General features: G+C 38.9%; 1 protein-coding gene across 2 annotated transcripts; it reads left to right on the top strand.

Moving 5' to 3' along the window:
- The first annotated feature begins 931 nt into the window (after positions 1–931).
- nfatc3b (nuclear factor of activated T cells 3b) lies at positions 932–20235 on the top strand. Of its 2 annotated transcripts, none has more exons than XM_082159645.1 (10): positions 932–1397; positions 4198–5359; positions 5551–5713; positions 6617–6816; positions 10927–11099; positions 11509–11649; positions 12702–12757; positions 12908–13034; positions 15333–16121; positions 19473–20235. In XM_082159645.1, exons 1-10 carry the CDS (start codon positions 1313–1315, stop codon positions 19538–19540), a joined length of 2964 nt encoding a protein of 987 aa, XP_082015771.1. In that variant the 5' UTR covers positions 932–1312; the 3' UTR covers positions 19541–20235. The 2 variants fall into 2 exon arrangements, with proteins under 2 accessions (XP_082015771.1, XP_082015772.1); XM_082159646.1 differs by having other exon boundaries at positions 15336–16121.
- The last annotated feature ends 702 nt before the right edge of the window (positions 20236–20937 follow it).

Here is a 20937-nt window from a genome sequence, read left to right on the forward strand (position 1 = left end):
AAACGAGTAAGTTGCGAAACTAGACAGCATTTCAGGCATTATAATCCACATATGATGTCCAAAAAAAAAGCTGTATGGGTAGGCAACACTTTAAAAAGGACCATAGAAACCAGATTCAGCCAGGAAAACATAAAAGCAACAATAAAATAAGATTTCCTTTTTATTAGACACCTTAAACTGGTTGATACTCTTATCAAATTAAGTGTTTTGACACCAGTGTGTCTGTGCTGTGTTTCTGGAGAAATATACCTATAAATAGCTTGATTACTTTAGTTACAGACAGTGCATGTGTTCTTTGCATATAAGATGAAAAAAAAAAAAAAAATCACACATAACCTTTAAATAAAACTGTAACAGCCTCTGCTATCAAGATAATAAGTAACACTTTGTTTTAGTGTCCTTGTAATGTTGCATGTACTTACTGTAGTAAATTATGAATAATTACATGCAACTAACCCAACAGTAAGTGCATGTTAGTATTACTAAGTACTTAAATGTATTATTACATTGTATAAATGACAATGTAACCCAAAAAATATGATAGATTAAAAAAGCAATGAGATTGTATATTAAGTCTCTGATATATATATAAAAAAAGACAGATTCTATAAAGTTCTTAAAATATTTTGAATAAGATATTTTTTGTTGGTCATTTTTCAGAACTAACAACAACTTTAAGCGGAAACTGTGGTTACCATGGTATTTTGTGTGTGTGTAAGTTTTGAGACCCAACCATATTCTGACTTTGCAAACTAAGTGTGTATTAATTGATCATGTGTGCATTTCCGTCTACTCTACTGTATCAAACGACTAATAAAAGCACACCGCTCTCTGCTCTACTGCGACCGAATTGTTCTCGCACACTTGTTACATTGTTGCTGTTTGCAAATGTGGCCGCGTGCGCGCGCGGGCGCGTGCGTTTCCTTTTCGAGTGTTTGTAGTCTGTCAAATGTCGTGACGTCACGTCTGAAGTCGCAGCGTGAAATGTAACTTTGCCACAACCATCTACATGTCCGCAAGACTTCAGATCAACTCAAAACCCAGCATGGGATTATTAAACACGGCAGGACATCAACAATCCGGGAAGAAACAACATCAGAAGCTCGATCTAACCAACTTCTGAGTGGGGGGGGGGAAAGGACATTTTGGACCGTGTGTTCCGGGTTTTCGCGCTGACACCATCTCTGTTTTGTCAACCAAAGTGACGCTTGTAGAAAGTTGGAGAGTTGTAGTGGCGTTTGCGCGCGCATGGGCTTGTTTGTTTATGTAATTCAACAGAAGAAAGTAGAGCTGAGCTGAGGTCTCTAATGCAATGACTACTAACTACAGCGAGGAACTGGACTTCAGACTGATATTTGGGGAAAGCAGTTATTCTCATCAGTCGCTGAGCCACGCAGGTTTGTACGTTACTTTCAGCGGACGCGACGATTCCAACGCTCCGATTATAATCAATGAAGTGCGTGCAAGCGCGCGCGGTTATAATGGGAGCGACGTAGAGTCGCGGCTAGAATGTTTTACAGAAGTGGCCATGTTTGGATCTGTGTATGTGTCCAGAATATATGAAACTGTGTTAAAATACTGAAAGTCACTTCCTTATCTTGCAACATCAAGTGTAGTTGAAGCGCTTAAAGAGGAAGGTCAAAACCTAATCATGCGAAACATCTTTCAAAAACATGAAGCGTGTATACTGTAATACATTATGTTTTGTGCCAGTCTAATTGTCGTGGATTGTAGACAAAGAATAAGAATAGAACGAATAATAACCATTATTATTATTAATATTAATAACAAAGTTATTATTAATAATAATATTGGCACTGTGAGCATGTTACTGTACTTCCCTAAATGGCTACTGTTGAAGTTGTTTAAGCAAATGATGCTGTCCACTGTAATTGATCTTTCTCCATCCTTAGGTAAACCTCGCTGATAACATGGTTAAATTCACAGTAAATCACCTTTCAGTTTTTATTGCTGAGCATTTGACTGTCGAAGCTTGAGTGCGTGTGTAACTTCATTATGGTCGACAGATAGTGTTATCAGTGTGACAGCATCCCTAGCTCGTGGATCAGTGTGTGTGTGTGATATTTATGTTTAGCTACTGCTGCACTTCTGTCAGTTTGCTCGTGTCTGAATGAGCCAGAAGAGCATCTCTGGAGGTTTGCTCTACAGTATGCCAGTGTGTGGCCTGTTGGAGTATGCTTAAGATAACTTCACTCTTGAAAACAACATTTTTTTTTTTTCCCCCTTTTTTTTTCTCTGAAGGATCGTTTACTAAAAGGACATTGATGACTTAAAACCTAATATAGTTATTGGATTGTATTTATCCTTCCAAAAGAAATTAATAAACAATACTGACCTTAAACATTGTACACAATAACAATTCATCAGTGCACATTATAATAAAAAAGTTTGATTCATGATATTTAATCAAAATATAAGAACTGAAACATCTTCATCTTGTGTTTCACATAGTCCGAGTGAGCTACTGGATAATGTTAACCAATAGTGCCTAAAGTTAATGCAGTGATGGACCTTAATAAAGGTAGACAACGTTGAATTGATTGGCCAATCATTTGGTGCAAAGGAAAACGGCTCTGATCAGGAGTCTGGAGTTTATGGAAGCTTGTTTCCGCCACAGAATGAAAAAAAAAAGAAAATTGCGACTTTTTGTCTCACAATTCTGACTTTCGTTCTCACAATTGCGAGTTTACATCTTGCAATTCTGACTTTATAACATGCAATTGCGACTTTATATCAAGCAATTCTGACTTTATCCGCTGGTTTCACAGACAGGCTTAAGCTAGTCTCAGACTGAAATACATGTTTGAGTTGTTTTAAGAACTGAAAGCAACTTGCACTGACATAACTTAAAATATGCCAGTGCCATTGTTTTGTCTCAAGATGCACATCAGTAATGTTTTATTTCTAAGGCATGTTTATAAAAGCAACTTAAATGCCCTAATTAAACTAAGGCCTAATCCTGGCTTAATCTAAGCCCTGTCTGTGAAACCAGGCCTATAACTTGCAATTGCAAGTTTATATCACGAAATTCTGAGAAAAAAAAAGTTGCAAGTACATTTTTTTATATTTTATTCAGTGGTGGAAACAAGCTTGCATGGGAGTTGGATGGTTCAGTCTTATTTCCTCTACAGTCTGATTGATTACTATAGCGTATGTAATAAAGTAATAAGCCATTTTTGTCCAATGTAAATACAAGGAATTCCCAATGGACAAAATCATGCCCCACCATACTTTTTCTTGTTTGTTTTTTTATCCTGTTTCTCTCAAAAAGAAAAATCACTTTATGTTAAACCTGGCATACACTGGACTTTTAACATCTGAACAGTGCCTACAGGCAAGTAGGCATCATACACTGACTAAACTGCTGAGGATCACACACACCAGTCTTTCAAAGTTGCTAGATGCGTGACACTAGCTGTGTTTCCATTACAGATTTGCGCAAAACTTTTGCTATATATTATAAATGTTATAAAAAAAAACTATTGCGAAATGACGGCGTTTCCATTAACCGATGTTATGTGACTAAAACGTAATTTTTTTCCCTCTTTCGATAAGTCCTTCCAAAAAATCATGGCAAGGGATGTTGGTAGGTTTAAGTATATCCCAGCCACCACACTAGCTATTATTTTTAATTATAGGCGTGTTATCCAAGCATTAAAGGCAAGGAAAGACCCTTATACTGTGAGCGGCACATATGAGGTGTTTCTGGGTGTTTCTCCCTCATATCTGCTTCAAGCTCTTGATAAATAGGGACATTTCTTTGTTGTTTAGAATCCAGTATTCCCGTAATACTTTTTTCCTATACGAGTTTAATGAAGAACTCTGTCTCGTCTTCTGTCCAAACATACCACGCCATCTTTAAAGAATGATCGATTGTTACTTACGTCAGGTGACCTGTAAATGCGAGTACTGGGAGTAAATTGGGAGTATTTTCAATTCACAATTTAAATTTGCGTAATTTGAAGGGTAATGGAAACGCAGCTGTGTGTTCTAAAATCGGCTCAAAATAACAAACATGTCTGATGAAAAATTGGAGTCTGTGGCCATCATACATTGACTTTCGGCATCTAAGCATTGGCAAATCGTTGAGTAGTGTATTCCAGCCTTAAGTGTAAACCAAGATTTGTCATATTAAGGGGTCTTGTGTTAAAATTAACCATTTTCCTGTTACTCTAGAACCCAGATCGGATGATGATGCCAACTCCTACCCTATCTTTCCGTCTGACCCCAACCATCCCACAGAACAGCAGGACAGCTACACAAACCAGCCTTATGGCACCCCTCACCCTGGTTCCCTGCAACCCATGGATTCTCCCAACAGGGTGTTTGACTGTCCCAGCATCCAGATCACCTCTATCCCAGCCAACTGCCTCCAGGATCTGGGAACCCACCAGTTGGGCCAGTCAGCAGGAGCTTGTGGGGAAGCGTGTGCTGGGTCTCTATCGAGGGACCAGCTCTTCCTGCCATTGGATGGATCCTATAGAGACACGTCCTCACTGTGTCCCAGCCCCTGCAGCAGTTTGTCGTCCCGCAGCTGGTTGTCTGATGCCTCGTCCTGTGAATCCTTCTCGCACATCTACGATGATGTGGAGGCAGAGCTGAACGAGGCGGCCGCTCGAGTTCGGCTGGCGTCTCCTCTAGTGTCACCATTGACGTCTCCTCTGCCGTCCCCCCTCACCTCTCCCCAGGCGTCTCCTCAAGTGTCTCCGCTCGTCTCCCCCTTCGGTTCCCCTGGATGCATGGCTGCATATGGAGACGACTCTTGGTATCGTTACCAACAACATCATGCGCATGCTCTGCAATATCAGTCGCTGTCACCGTATCAGTCGCCCCGCACCAGCATCACTGAGGACACGTGGCTCAGTCCCCATCCGCACTCCTCGTCCTCACGGCCCTCCTCTCGGCCCTCCTCTCGGCCAACATCGCCATGTGGGAAAAGGCGACATTCCAGTGCAGAGGTCATTCCTGGTTTGGCGTCCCCTCACCTTTCCCCCAACGTAACACCATCTCACTCTCCTCGGGGGAGTGTCACTGAGGAGACGTGGATGAGTGGTGCCACGTTTGCCCCCTACCAGACCTTTCCACTGGAGGTAGACATCCCATCCAAAACAAGAAGAACGTATCAGACCAACCACCACCAGGATCAAGCGTCTCTGTTGCCTGGACATGAAGACTCAGGTCTTCAAGACCAAGGTCTTGCAAATCCATCGCTAAACTCGGGCATAGCTGTGTCCCTGCCCAGTTTAAGGAAAGAGGATATAGTGGAACATTTCTTAGCCGTTCCAACACACTTCCCTTGGGCTAAACCCAAACAAGTCAATACTACTCCTTTATACAGGTAAATTGCATGTATGCATAGGACTTGATTTTGCAACCTTTGGTTTAAGTGCCGGTTATATAATAGATTGTTAGCCTTGTTGCTCCATCGTTATCAGGGTTATAACAATGGGTGCTCTGTTTCATTGACCAATTCCCAAAAACAACAGCTATGTTTGTTAAAGCCACTGCTGTTCTTTATTTCTTGCTCAGGTCCACATCTTTACCTCCACTGGAATGTCCTCTGCCCAGTCAGTGTGGCCAATGTGAGTTAAAGATCGAGATCCAACCTAAACCTCACCACAGAGCCCATTATGAGACGGAGGGCAGTCGAGGGGCCATTAAATCCGACTGTGGAAGACACCCTGTTGTAAAGGTCAGGTTTTGCACCAGCTCTCACATTAGCCTTTGATAAATTCCCCTATAGTTGAAGGTTTCTGGCAGTGGTTTGTGTTCGGGGCATGGTTGCATGTTTGGAAACAGTCATTTTTGCAATTCCATTTGGTGCCACTAGTGAATTATAAATGGAAATATGTACATGTGATCCATTGATTATGATTAATTATTGATGGAGTAGTTCATCCATCATTGCCTACTTGTTCTGTGTTGGTTTTGTTCGTCACAGAAACTGTATTGTGCAAAATTTGAACTTGCACAGCAGATGTTTTCATTACTCTGGTAAATTGAGGATGGGTTCCATACCTCAAGGTTTGTTGCTCATCTGACACCTGCTCCAGTAAAAATAAAAAGACCAAAATACCAGATTATTGTTTGAATGTATTTAATTATTTATATTTATATTATTATGCATTATAATTTTTTGTTGTTAAACTAGTATTAGTTTAGACATTAAAATATTGGATAAATGATCTAATTTGCGTATAATAGAAGTTAAGATAAATGTGATTCATGTGATGAATATCAGACAGTCTTATGGAGAGAGCTTTTGATCCAGTCAGCGTGTGGTATTTTTAACAGGGTACAAGCTAATGTTACATGTGTTGGCCTGTTTGTTTACCCTAGCTACCAATAACACAAAATGGACAACCTTTCCTGCCATCAGAGGAACAGAAGTTCTTAGCTTTGAAAACTAGAAAAGTAAAGTTATTCAACACAAACTTTGAATGTTGGCTGGAAAGGCCAGCCTGATGTGGGCTACTTTGAATACTTTAAGGGCTATAGTGCATTAAAGAGTTGATGGGTGATGGATTGGCACATACCATTTATTTGGAATAATCAGTTGCATGTTTACTCATATTGTTTGTTCTCGCATCTGTAGCTAATAGGGTGTAATGATAAACCCATCAGCCTGCAGATGTTCATTGGGACAGCGGATGATCGTTACACCAGGCCACACCCGTTCTATCAAGTGCACAGGATTACTGGCAAAACTGTAGCGACTCCGAGTCAAGAGACAGTGATATCCAGCACCAAAGTTCTTGAAATTCCTCTCCTTCCTGAAAACAACATGTGTGCCAGGTACCTGTCAAACAAACCTCTGATTTACATTCCCCATGACCTGCACGCATTGGAGAGAGAGATTTTTTGCATAAATGATATATTGACATGGCTGACAGGTTAGTCTTTAGAACAAGAAGATGGCAGCTCTTAATGGAAAATATGTGAAATTCAGAACAGAACAGAACTCTTAATTTTTTGTTCAATTTTGCCCCTCAGGGAATAAATAGTAGTTTTAATAAAATATGTTTAAAATGATTTGCACTCAAACGAGGTGAAGACTCAAGTTATATCAGGACCCTAATTAAAGCTGGAGTGGATTGCTTCATGGGAGCCAACATGACAGTATAGAATCAATCTTTTTTTCATGGTACCAATCTTATTATCTGACAGTTTTTCTAACAGAAACAAATTAATCATGACTGACTATGAGTAGATACTTTCTACAGTGGAACCCGCTACCAAATTGTCTAGGCTTTTAATAGAAACTTTTCAATATTGTGATTGTGTTGAGTATATGCAGGTCTCATGAATGCATACGACAAAGTGAAATTACTTAAAGTCCCCCTGTAGTCAATGATTTTATTCTTTGAATCTCATCTTTGATCACCACAATTACATATAAAAAAAAAAAAAATCCTTTGAAAAAAAAAATCTTCATGCCTTAAAATAGCTTGAATGCAACTCTAAGCCCTTGCCTCATTTAGTATACGCGGCACCATGAATATGCAAATTGGCCCCACCTCCACTCACTCACACCAGCTCAGAGATACACTCTGTCAACTTACTGAGGTAAACACTGCACAAAGATATCGCTCTTTACAACGTCGGACACATAACGCTAATTAATATGATTAGCCTTTTGCTTGACTATGTTAAAAAACAGCTAATAATGTGTTGCTAATGTTACATGAACCATATTCCCATTCGCCATCTCAGTCTGCCTTCTAACAATCACCAGAAAAAATGCAGATTGTTTCAAAGCAGTTTTACAAAGATAGCAGGAAAAAAAGTTTGTTTCCAGAAGAAAATAGCGTCACAGTCCAGCTTAAGTTCGTTCAGTAATGTTTAATTTTTGTAAAAATTTTATTAATTTAGTTCCTTTATGTATATATATTCACTCTGGAGTAAACCGTGATGTCATCGTCCAGCTCAGTTCAGTTCTGTTCTGATGGATGTCGTGTCGATGAGAGTCTAGTTGACGCAATCTCTGCTGACACTTCAGGGAAGCGTTGTGGTCGTGTATAGGTGCAGGTCCTCCATCTGGTCTGGCTATGGCCTGGATCCAGCTGATTACAGTAAACCTCAGAATAAACAGAAAGACTAACATTAGCGTAGATGCCATTCTTCTTATGATGTAACCAGTAGATCAGGTGTTATAGGTTCCCAGTTCCGGCTGACCTAATTTATGCAGCCTAATAATCATTTAACTGATTTGAATTATAGGAATGTATAACTTTCTATGTGTATGCCAGGTTAAAGAGATGAGTTTTTAGTCTAAATTTAAACTGACAGAGTGCGTCTGCTTCCTGGACAATGTTAGGAAGATTGTTCCACAGCTTAGGTGCTAAATAGGAAAAGGATCTTCCGCCTGCAATTGATTTTGACATTCTAGGTATTATCAACTGGCCAGAGTTTTGAGATCGCAATAGAAGTGAAAGACTATAATGCGTTAAGAGCTCGCTCAAGAACTGCGGAGCTAAACCATTTAGTGCTTTGTAAGTAATCAGCAATATTTTTAAATGTATACGATGTTTAATAGGGACCCAATGTAGTGTTGACAGAATCGGGCTAATATGGTCACACTTCCTGGTTCTAGTAAGAACTCGAGCTGCTGCGTTTTGGACCAGCTGTAGTTTGTTTATTAAGCGTGCAGGGCAACCACCCATAATAGCGTTACAATAATCTAGCCTTGAGGTCATGACCGCATGAACTAACAGTTTCACATTTTTCATTGAGAGCATATGACGTCATTTAGATATATTTTTAAGATGGAAGAATGCGGTTTTACAGATGCTAGAAACGTGGCTTTCAAATGAAAGATTGGTATCAAAGAGCACACCCAGGTTCATAACCGATGACGAAGACTTGACAGATCATCCATCAATTGTTAGACAGTATTCTAGGTTAGTACGTGCAGAGGTTTTTGGTCCAATCAGTAGAAACTCTGTTTTTTTTTAGTTTTTTTTTTTTTTTGAATTAAGCAATAGGAAATTACTAGTCATCCACATTTTTATATCAGCTATGCATTCCGTTAATTTCTTGAATTGGCAAGTTTCGTCAGGGCGCGAAGAGATATAGAGCTGAGTATCATCGACAGAACAGTGAAAACTAATCCCATGCTTCCTAATGATATCTCCCAAGGGTAGCATGTACAGAGTGAACAGCAACGGTCCTAGTACTGAGCCTTGTTGTACTTTTTATTAAGAAGAGGATCTATGACCTCTCGAAGCATTTCTTTCAGTAGCTTAGTTGGTATAGGGTCTAACATACATGTTGTTGATTTAGATGATTTTAACTTGATTCTTCCTCTCCTATTGCAACGAATGAATGGAATTTTTCCTCAGGGAGACTACAATGCACTGTCTCATGCAATACTGTAGTAGACAGTTGCATAGTTATAATTTTCTCTCTAATATTATCAATCATTTAAGTAAAGAAGTTCATAAAGTCATTACTGCTGTGCTCTTTGGAAACTTCAAAAGTAGAAGCTTTATTTCTTGTTAATTTAGCCACCGTGTCAAATAAATACCTAGGGTTGTGTTTTTTCTTCTTCTAAGAGAGTCGAAAAATAAGCAGATCTAGCCGTTTTAAGGCTTTTCTGTACGTAATTGTGCTCTCTCTCCATGAAATGCGAAATACCTCTAGTTTTGTTTTCTCCCAGTTGCGCTCCATTTTTCTGGCTGCTCTCTTAAGTGCCTGAGTGTGTTCGTTGTACCACGGCGTTGGACTATTTTAATGTAATCTTCTTTTAGCGCAAAGGGGCAACTGTGTCTAAAGTGCAAGTCGCAATATCAAGTTCTTCTAAGCTATCTGGGATTCTGAGGAGATGAAACTCATCAGGAATGTTATTATTAAAGCAATCTTTATTGGCAGAAGTGATAGGTCTAACATATTTGTAACACAGATTCAGCTTTGCAGCCTTGGCTAAATGAAGTTTACACGATACTAGATAATGATCTGCGATGTCATCACTCTGTTGCAGAATTTCAACGGCATCAACATTGTTTCTGTATGATAATATTAGATCTAGAGTATGATTACGACAATGAGTAGGTCCTGACACGTGTTGTCTAACTCCAATAGAGTTCAGAATGTCTCTAAATGCCAATCCCAATGCGTCTTTTTCGTTATCTACATGTATATTAAATTCACCAACAATTAGGACTTTATCTGCAGCCAGTACTAACTCTGATAGAAAGTCAGCAAATTATTTGATAAAGTCTGTATTGTGCCCTGGTGGCCTGTATACAGTAGCTAGCACAAATGTCAAACGTGATTTATCATTTAGACTAGATAGTGTTACATTAAGCACCAACACTTCAAAATAATTACATTTGAAACTAGACTTCTCAGTAATTCTGAAGATATTACTATAGATTACAGCAACCAACAGAAACACCTTACAGCAGAAAAATATACTGGGATAACCTGGCTTCTATTGAGACTCCACTGCTTCATAGTTAATGATATGCTAGTTCGCTGTTAACGATATGCTAAAGCCCGCCGGCACGTTGATCTGATTGGTTACAAGGTAGTTTGTGACGTCAGAAACACCAGCGATTTCAAACCGTGTTTTTGAGACTGTCTTTGGTTCACTGCAGTTTTAAGCAGAAAATACTCAGCAATGGTGTCGACTTATGAATTTACACATGGTTTGTCTTAAAGCATTTTAAAAACACCACATGACATATAAACAACATTTAAAAGCTGGATTTTCACCACAGGGGGACTTTAAATGTGAGTTATAGCTAATAGTTTATATTGAGTTGCTCTGAGCCACTGTCAGCAAATAGCACCATTTATGTCACTCTTTGGTTTAATATCACTTGCTAACTTGCAATTTTATTAAATAAACAGAATTTAACTGACTATCTTTAATGGCTGCCTTCTGTCATCTTTCTTTGAAAGCATCGACTGTGCTGGGATCCTGAAGCTACGAAACTCAGACATTGAGTTGCGTAAGGGAGAGACTGATATCGGGCGTAAGAACACGCGTGTGCGCACCGTGTTTCGTGTTCATATCCCGCAACACAACGGCAAAGTGCTGTCACTGCAGGTGGCGTCCGTACCAATAGAATGCTGTGAGTTTTTTTTATGTGGATTTCCTATGTGAAAACATGCATTGAATACGTTAAATATTATATGCTAGTTATTGCATGTCTAAGTCAACTGATATTGGTGGAGGAATATCCTCATTCTAGAGAGCATTTCCTGGATCAAAATTGTATATGTCCATGTGAACAAGATGATGTCATCCAAATATTTGGTCCATTTCCTTGTAAGAGAAATATTGTACATTTTAAACATGTAAAAGAAAACTTTAAATATTTAAAATAGTTTTCAAAAGTTTTAAATACATTATACAGAAGGCCACAAAGTTAACAGACATTGACTAAAAGCCACAATAATCTAAATTTGAAAATGTCACCGAACCGTATTGATAAACATTTCCTCTGCAATTTACAGCCATTGTTTTTCTCTGTTGACTAGCTCAACGCTTAGCTCAGGAACTTCCTCAAGTGGAGAGCTTTAGTCCCGCCTGTGGTTCTGTGACTGGAGGAGAAGAGATGCTTATAACAGGCCAAAACATCAGTCCAGAATCAATAGTGGTCTTTCTAGAAAAGAGCTCTGGTAAGTGAAATCATCTATTACAATAACTATTCTCACAGTTTAACTTGCGGGTTGCAGAGACGAGGAGAAAGAGGATCTAATTGCAGCAGTTTAAATTTATTAACAAGAACAAAAAGGAAACAATACAACTCAGGAACAAACTCTCAGACAGGAACAGAACAACCAAGCTTGGCGCAACAATAACAGAACTGAACTGAACCAAACACAGGGCTTAAATACATAGTGAACTAATCAAAGAAATGAGACACAGTTGACATGACTAATTACACACTGAGTAACCCAGGAGACTCAGGGGCTGTTTACACGACACCGGTTTAAAAACATACAACTTTTTGTGTGTTTCTGCCGTTCATTTACACGACAACAGCGTCTCCGTGTAAACAATAAAACGTGAATCTGTGGAATCGATGGCGTTATGCATATTCATATTACTTGTTCAGTCTATAGTGTTTCATCGCCATCTAATGGCCTGGCAGCAGAATACAGGGTTTTGACAGATCCGTGTGAATGGGGATCATTTTGACAATGGTGTTGTCTGTTCGTGGAAAACTCAAAGGAAAAACGTCTACGTTTTAAGCATATCATTGTCGTGTAAACGTACCCTTAAACAGATCAAACATAACCCTGACACACAGCTAGGCTGCATCCGAAATTGCATACTTACCTAATATAGTAGGCAAAAACATGTGACAAAAGAAGTATGTCTGAATTCACAGTACTCATAAAAGAACAGGCTAAAAGTACCCGGATGACCTACTGCTTCCGGCGAGATTCTGAAGTGTGTGTATGATGGACACTTTCCTATCCCATGAGGCCACGGGAGAGGATTTATGAATGGCAGTGAAGCAACGTAACTTACGCCGGTAGATCACATGATAATGACAACATGGCGAATGCAGTACCTCCAGATTACACCTCCAGACGCAGCCCATGGCTCTCTGCTCTAATTTGGAGCTGTTTTTAGATCAGTAATCTAGCAATACATTTTGGATGACAGTTTGTTATGTAATAACAAAAGAGCCTTTGTAATGTCTTTTTTTTGTCCATTACAGATGGTAAAACACAATGGGAGGTCGATGTGAGGGCTTTACAAGAGAAGAGTCAAAATGTGAGCATAATAAGTTATTGATTTTGTTGTAATAAAACACTGATATTCCTCAATTTATTTAATCAACATGGCATATGTGCATTGTTAAATGCATATCCCATTGAGATCTATAATTACAGGTGTCTCTTATGTGTTCCCATTCCTGTTTAGACAAGCATAGTGGTAAAGATTCCTCCGTACTACAAGAAAACCACGGCTTCCTCCACCCAGGTGCAGTTCTATGTCAGCAATGGCAAAAGGAAGAGAAGTGTCTCACAGTTCTTCACCTATCTTTCAGGTAATGGTCCTTGCGAGTAGAACTATCAGCAACTCTGGTCCACTTTGGTGGCAAGAACTGCCAGTTCGACGGCAAGAGGCAGTCTGACTAATATATCAAAGACCAACCTCAGGTCAATCTAAAATAGACCCCGGGAGTAGCTCATTCATGTAAGGAACAGTCTCTAGCAACGTGTAAAACATTTCACTGAAACTGAAACCACATACAGAGGTAGTCAAAAACACTTGTGACCACAAAAAGCCTTTGTAGTAGTAGAAACGCTCCGTCCTTAGTGTGTCTCGGACCGCATTGAAGCACTTACTACTCATCGTCCTTTCACCTAACACGTGTTATGAGATAGCACACTAAGACAAGTCATTCAAACTTCACTGTGTTGCACAAAGACACACCACTTTCCTGTTTACTTCCACAAAATCAGTCACAGTTAATATGTTAATACCAGGTGGAATCATGAATGTCTCAGCTGATGACTTGTGATCGGATCACCAAAACACATCTTAATACCAGGCAGAAACAAGGCCTAGGTGTTTCAAACAAAACTCTGAACAGATTTAATAGATGTTCTGAAGCGCTCGTTGTAGGAGCCTGGTAGCTTGTAAAAAAGAAAGAAAAAGAAAAAAAGACCATTTCTGTGTACGAATTTGTGTAGGACATGGATAGCCAACCCTGCTCCTGGAAGGCTACCACCCTGCAGAGTTTATTTCCATGCCTAATCAAACACACTAATCAAGGTGTTCAGGATTACTCATGAATGTTGGAGCAGGGTTAGAACTGAAGGTCTGCTGGGTTGGCAACACCTGGGGTAGAGGCTAACCAATCAAATTTGAGCTTCTAGTTTTGGAGATTGAAAACTTTGAAATCCGTATAGTGTGTATAATATGCCATGCTGTCTGAGACTGAGGCCCTGTTTACACCTGGTATTAAGATGTGTTTTGGTCGATAGGATCTCAGGTAGACAACACCAAATACAGGTGTAAACAGGGTCTAAAACGTTTTGAGCTTGTCCACTTTCCACCACTTTTAGAGGTAGTTGAAAACACATTTGACCGGATTGCTTTCATAGGGTAAACACTCATGTGGTCGAATGTGTTCAAACAGCCACAAAAGACCATCTACTCTCCGCCTACTGACCTCATGTGTAAACATTCTCCTCTCAAAGAAATCAGGACAGAAGTGGTTGAAAGTGGACAAAAGAGATCGATTAAAACACCAGGTGTAAACGGGAATGTGTCTCCCTCGTCTACTTGTGATCCGATCGACCAAAACGCATCTTAAAGGAGTAGTTTACTTTCAAATAAAAATGTCCTGATAATTTACTCACCCCCATGTCATCCAAGATGGCCATGTCTTTCTTTCTTCAGTCGAAAAGAAATTAAGGTTTTTGAGGAAAACATTCCAGGATTTTTCTCCATATAATGGACTTCAATGGCAACCAACTTGATGGTCCAATTTTGAAGGTCCAAATGTCAGTTTCAGTGCAGCTTCAAAGGCTCTACACGATCCCAGTCGAGAAATAAGAGTCTTATCTAGTGAAACGATCAGTCATTTTCAAAATATATATATACTTTTTAACCACAAATGCCCGTCTTGTACTATCTCTGAGATGCGCCACGCATTACGTCATCGCGTTGGAAAAGTCACGCGTGACGTAGTCGGAAGTACCGACTCAGTGTTTACAACTTTGGAGTAGGAGGACCGTTCAAAGTTATTTTATGTTGAATGACATATTTATATGCATTTGTGTCAGTTTATTGTTTAAAATGGTCCTTACGTGTGCTGGATGTCTAACGATGTCACGCGTGACCTTTCCAACATGATGATGTAATGATAGTTACCCATCTCAGAGATAGTGCAAGATGGGCATTTGTGGTTAAAAAGTTTTTTGTTTTTTTTAATGACCGATCATTTCGCTAGATAAGACTCTTATTCCTCGGCTGGGATCGTGTCGAGCCTTTGAAGCTTCACTGAAACTGACATTTGGACCTTCAAACCGTTGGTTGCCATTGAAGTCCATTATAAGGAGAAAAATCCTGAAATGTTTTCCTCAAAAACCTTAATTTCTTTTCGACTGAAGAAAGAAAGACATGGACATCTTGGATGACATGGGGGAGAGTAAATTATCAGGAAATGTTTGTTTGAAAGTGAACTAATCCTTTAACACCAGGTGTAAACGGCCTTAGATTACTATAGAACTGGACTCAATTGGACAATATAATATATACATTTTCAAATGTTTTGAGAGATGAATAAATGTCCACAAAGCTAATCTGTAATGTGTTGAACACCCTCCTTCCAAAGCAGTGCATGTGAAGCAGGAGTTTGGCATGAGGCCGGACCTTAACACCAACGGCCAGCATCCAGCCACGTCCCCAACAGGTCTCAGCACCACTGGGGACTCAATCTCTTCAGATGAGGTCCAGCCTCTCGAGCAGTGGCTGCTGACCGAAGGGTCTCCGTCTTCAGCCCATCTCTGCTACTCGCCTCAGGATCTGCATCTGAGCCGCTCTCATCCGGCAGACCGAAGCCTCGATGCCGTAGCAGACCTCCACCCTATGTTCTCACTGGTGGATTTCAACAACTCTTTGTACCAAAAACTTCAACAGGATCTGTCTTACAAAGGACAACCTAGTCTTCCAATGGTTGGGGGTTCACTGCAAGGCTGCAAGTCATCCCAAATCCCTGCAGAGCAACCCAGGTCTCACCGAGGTGAAGGATACCAAGGCATCCCTTCAGAACACACTCCTAATCTCTACAACCGTGGCTCTATCTCAGTGTCCAGTTCTTCTGTTCTAACCAGCGCAAATGTGGAAACATCTGGTCTGGATCGGGTGCAGTTCCCACAGTCCTCCTCTTCCCAGGTGCTTCCTCTTTCCCAGCAGCCTACTCTTGCCAAAGTGCCTTCCAACTCACCGTCTATCAGAGAGAGCTTGATGGACCCTCAACCTTCAGGCACATCTCTTGAGGAGTCCAGCGAACGTTACAGTTTGCCACAAGGTGGAGAAAGCCTTGATATTAAACAGGAACCAGATGAAGAGAAAGAGCTTGGCTTCCAGTCCATAGGCCTACAGGATATCACTCTCGATGATGGTAAGACTCCAACGAGAACCGTTTTACATTAATGAAGTTAAGGGAACAATGCTGATTACCACTGAAATTCATTTAGACCTGTTTCTCAGTTTGTATAAACAATGAGACAAGGGTGTCGACAAGGGTGTCGACAAGGGTGTCGAGTTACATTCAAGATATTTAAGACATGAAGATTTTAACATACAAGTTTCACATTTATCCTTTTAAACTCTCCTTTTCCTATAGATTGCAATTGCAATTGTAAGTGCATTACTGTAAATGAGATTTGTTTGTTTGTACAAACTAAGGGTCGGCTCAAAAGTATTTTCAGTGGTAATATTATTACAAACACCTAGTATTACTGTGTGACTGTACCTGTTTATTCCAGACCATATGATCTGTTTACATGCAATACACGCTTTTGACCGTGTCTCATGCTGGGACAGTAACTCACGCCAAGCTACATTAACAGAATATGCACTAACTTTGTGGCATATGCTAGCCAGGATTTTTGTTTACTCTCTAGAAAACTAGCAGCTGCCACCCCTAGTGTCTGGAAGCCAGTTTGGTTTGGGCCTAATTATAGTCTCTAGTCCCGCAGTGCAGTGGGAAAGAGGATACTGGCATTGCATGGAGTCACTGAACGAGCTAAATATAACGTGAAGGCTAATCCGCCGCTAGTTTTGCGCAGCTGTATTGTGACAGTCTTGCATACTTCACATTAGATGTTGCTACTGTTAGCCTGGAAGACAGTTTAAATGAAAGTAGAAGTTTGATTGACCTTGAACTTAGTTTTTTTCTGTGGATAGTATAGATTTTCTGTGGATAGTATAGAGTAGAATATATTTATTTATTACAGGAACAGTTCACCCTCAAGTTGTTCCAAACCTGTATGAATTTCTTTCTTCTGCTGAACACAAAAGAAGATATTTTGAAGAATGTTGCCGGTAACCAGACACTTGATGGTCTCCATTGACTTCCATAGTATTTTGTAGAGTGAGAAATAAATATATTTCAATTTTATTGATGCAATTTTATGTACAGTTTTTTTTTTGTTTTTTTTTTACAATTGCTAGGACACATTTCTCAAAACTAAGGTGACTTCTTCAAAACTCTTCACACAGTTCTCTTTACCAACTTTCAGCTCGGCCCAGCAGTTTATCTCACATTCAAAACCAAAACCCTTCATACGTCTCAAATCAAGTCATTCTTCCAGAACGCTAGCAAAAGTTTCACCCAACAAACACACATTTCCCCTAACAACAGGTGGCATTATACAGTGTTTTCTTTTGTCACATTTCTTTTTAAAAGTTTCCCCTTTTGAATAGATGGTAATGAAATTGAAAGACTGATGTAAGTGTTCAGCTACATCTAATTGTTTTGATAGTATTTGATTTTTTAGATTTGGAATATATTTCAATATGGTATTACAGTAGAAATGTAGAACATTTCTTATTCATTTTTGTATTATGTTAGGCTTTGAACTTAAGTTTAACAGGGTTGAAAAGAGTGACAGCATGTGCAAATTGACCTGTAGGTACATATAGTTTTGGTGTTTGTGTCTGAGTGAGAAAATAATTGATATTACTTGAAATTATGTAGTCATTAAATGCATTTCCTGCCAAAGCCAGTGATCCACATTTTAGGCCACATAGACTGATGTTGTGCTCACTGTGTGAAGAGACCTAAGTGACAAAAAAAAAAAAAAAAAGAAAGTGTAATTTATTCATAAAAAAAACAACACTAAAAATACAACACATGAAACTATATAACATGAATGAAATAATAACAAAAATAAATGAATACATAAAATAATTGTTTCATTTTTAAAAGAAATAAATAGGAAAACAGGGTTCAGATTAAATAATTAATTACATATCATAAATATTATAATGGAATATTATAAATATTAATTATAATTAAACAAACCGTGCCAGGACAGAACTTGTGTAGTATTTGCGTTACCTGGCGCACCAGTGGCGTGTGGAGAGCACAGGTGCAGAGGACTGAACACCCCTGATGAGTGAGTGCTGTTGTCCGGCTTCATGATCCCTTCAGTGCCAGTGTGTGTGTGTGAGAGAGAGAGAGAGAGAGTGTGTGTACAGGTTACATTATGTGTAGCCAAATGCATGAAGGTAAAAGAGTAGCAAAACTCGAGAGCGCGTATGTGAATTTGAGAACTTGTACAATAAATATTCGTACGTGTACGTCACGTGAACATTTACACTCACAGCTCCAGTGTGAAAACCTGTCAAATAAAAATCTGAAGTTGAATGTTGAAATTTGCACTCGCAGACAATAGTCACAAATGTGTAAAATGCCATTCACAGAAATACAGTGACAGACACAAACAACTTGTAATATAGATTTGCATTTATTCTTACATTCACATTCGCAGTTCAACCTCAATTAGGCACTTACAACTTCTCAAATCTGTCACTGCAATTTCAAATTTCGGGCCTTGAAGTTGTTAAGTGCCTAACTGAGGTTGAACTGCGAATGTGAATGTAAGAATAAATGCAAATATATATTACAAGTTTGTGTCTGTCATTGTATTCAGCCAGCGGATCCCCATGGGGAAAAAAAGCTTATAAATCATACAGAATGAGTTTTTTTTGAAAATGTAAAAATGCAGAAAGTTGTGTGTGTGTGTGTGTGTGTGTGAGAGAGAGAGAGAGTGAGAGAGAGAGAGAGAGTGTGTGTGTGTGTGTGTGTGTGTGTGTGTGTGTGTGTGTGTGTGTGTGTGTGTGTGTGTGTGTGTGTGTGTGTGTGTGTGTGTGTGTGTGTGTGTGTGTGTGTGTGTGTGTGTGTGTGTGTGTGTGTGTGTGTGTGTGTGTGTGTGTGTGTGTGATGGGTAGGTTTAGGGGTCGGGTTAGTGTGTGTGTGTGTGTGTGCGCGCGTGTGTGTGTGTGTTGTCTTTCATCTTTGCTCAAACAGATTCTTGTCCTAATGCACACATCTACCTTTCCTGGCTTAAATATATTTATAGCTCTCACTGTATGCTCTGTTTCTTTACATATGCGTAATGAAAGCCATATTGTAAATAACTTGTTGTTTGTTTAAACTGTATTAATAGATGTGTTTGGTTATTGGAAAGGCTTTTTGTCAACGAAACCAGCTGTATTTCAGGAACTAGTTGAGACTAGGCTTGAGCTTTTAGGTTGGAAGCTCAACAGTAAAACACTGTAATAATTATGACGAAGTTTCAGTCTCTGGTGTAACACCGCTGTAGAGGAAATACTCATGTTACACACACACAACACTGCCCTCAGGTGGATTTAACAGAGATGGACAATGATAACGAATGTTGATGTTGATATACAGTATATGTGAGATTCACCCCTAAACAAAGATCTTTCTTCTTCTTTGCAGTAAGTGAAATCATTGTAAGAGACTTGTTCGAGACTCCAGATTCAGGGAACGCCAGCAGCGCTCCGTAACTCAAAGATCCTCAACGGAAACTGATGATCCGAGACCTGGACATCTCATTGAAACCGCTTGGACTGATTCGGTCTCAGTATCCTGCATTTACTGCACATGTAGAAACGATTTTCTATGAGAAATATCATGTACATAAAAGTTTTCTGCTTAAAAGTGGATGCTTATGGATTTTAACCGAGCATATCAAATGTGAATGTGAAATAATGACCAGTCATAGCTTTTGATTCAATATGTGCCTTATCCTGACGGGCCTTTTAATGATCTTATTGAAATGTTTCATTTGTCTTCAATTTACTCCTTTTCATTATAAATGTAAAATATATTCTTGGAAATTATCATAAAAAAAAGTTTAAATTATAAAGACAAAATATGCAGCGTTTAGCTTATAAAGCACAATCTCATGTTTTAATCTGCTGAGTGTTGACTTTAAAGAACTGTTACCTGTTCGGCATTTCACTAGATATTTTACCATAACTTTCCCATTGCTTGATAAGCTTTTGAAATGTCTTTGTATTTATGAATTTTTACTGAACATAAAAGAGATTTTGTGACAATCTTCATGAGCTCCAAGAAATATGCTTGAATTGAAACTGAATAATATTAATTGGTACTTAGCCTATACATTCACCTTGTTTGTTTGTTTGTTTGAAAGGTTTAAAAAATATTTAAAGTATCCAATTTTTTTTATATAAAATAAATAAATTCCACATTTTAATTATAATAATAAAATATAAAGATGTTTAAATGTTGTATGCATTTATTCAGCCCTATATGGTCCATTAATAACGAGTTTCCATAGTTTGTGTGAGGTGTAAACAAGTAGCCTATTTTAGAACCAATAACTGGGATAATAATTACAATAATATAAATTTTTTTGACTGAATCTGTGGTTATCATGGTAATGTTTCGTTATAGTCCAGGCGTTTTAAGCCAAAATGGGGGTCAACTGTGACCAAATTGCAACAGAATCAAACTCAACTGATTTTGTATCCTCAATATGTCCTGAGTAAGGGAAAAAAAAGCCCCGAAGAATCCCATTAGGGGAAAGTTCAGAAAAAGACCCAAATATATCCTATTCATACGCCTATGCATTATTTTTCTCACATGAATAGGGTAAAAATTTTAACCTTTAGATATCACCATGAAAATTACTGAGTTGATTACTTATATCAAGACAAACAAAAAATGTATTAAAAGTTTTTTTTAATTGTTTGTTAACATGGACAAACGGTGCATAATCTAATTACAGATGCTAATTTGCATAAATACCACAACAGATCTAAACATTGGGTATAGCCAGGTGAAAATGTCTTGTTGAATCTTGTTGACACATACCAGTAAAATACTTAATGTTAAGGTCTGAATGGAACCCATTTAGGCTACCCATGAACATGAA

Source organism: Leuciscus leuciscus (assembly GCF_965113295.1).
Source record: "Leuciscus leuciscus genome assembly, chromosome: 25".
Classification (NCBI taxonomy): domain Eukaryota; kingdom Metazoa; phylum Chordata; class Actinopteri; order Cypriniformes; family Leuciscidae; genus Leuciscus; species Leuciscus leuciscus.

Bases quoted from the DNA above. Each gene is read 5' to 3' on its own strand.
- nfatc3b (XM_082159645.1), top strand. From the start codon at position 1,313: ATGACTACTAACTACAGCGAGGAACTGGACTTCAGACTGATATTTGGG. The intron at 5,360-5,550 runs GTAAATTGCATG...TTTCTTGCTCAG, and splicing joins AATACTACTCCTTTATACAG to GTCCACATCTTTACCTCCAC. The intron at 5,714-6,616 runs GTCAGGTTTTGC...TCGCATCTGTAG, and splicing joins GAAGACACCCTGTTGTAAAG to CTAATAGGGTGTAATGATAA.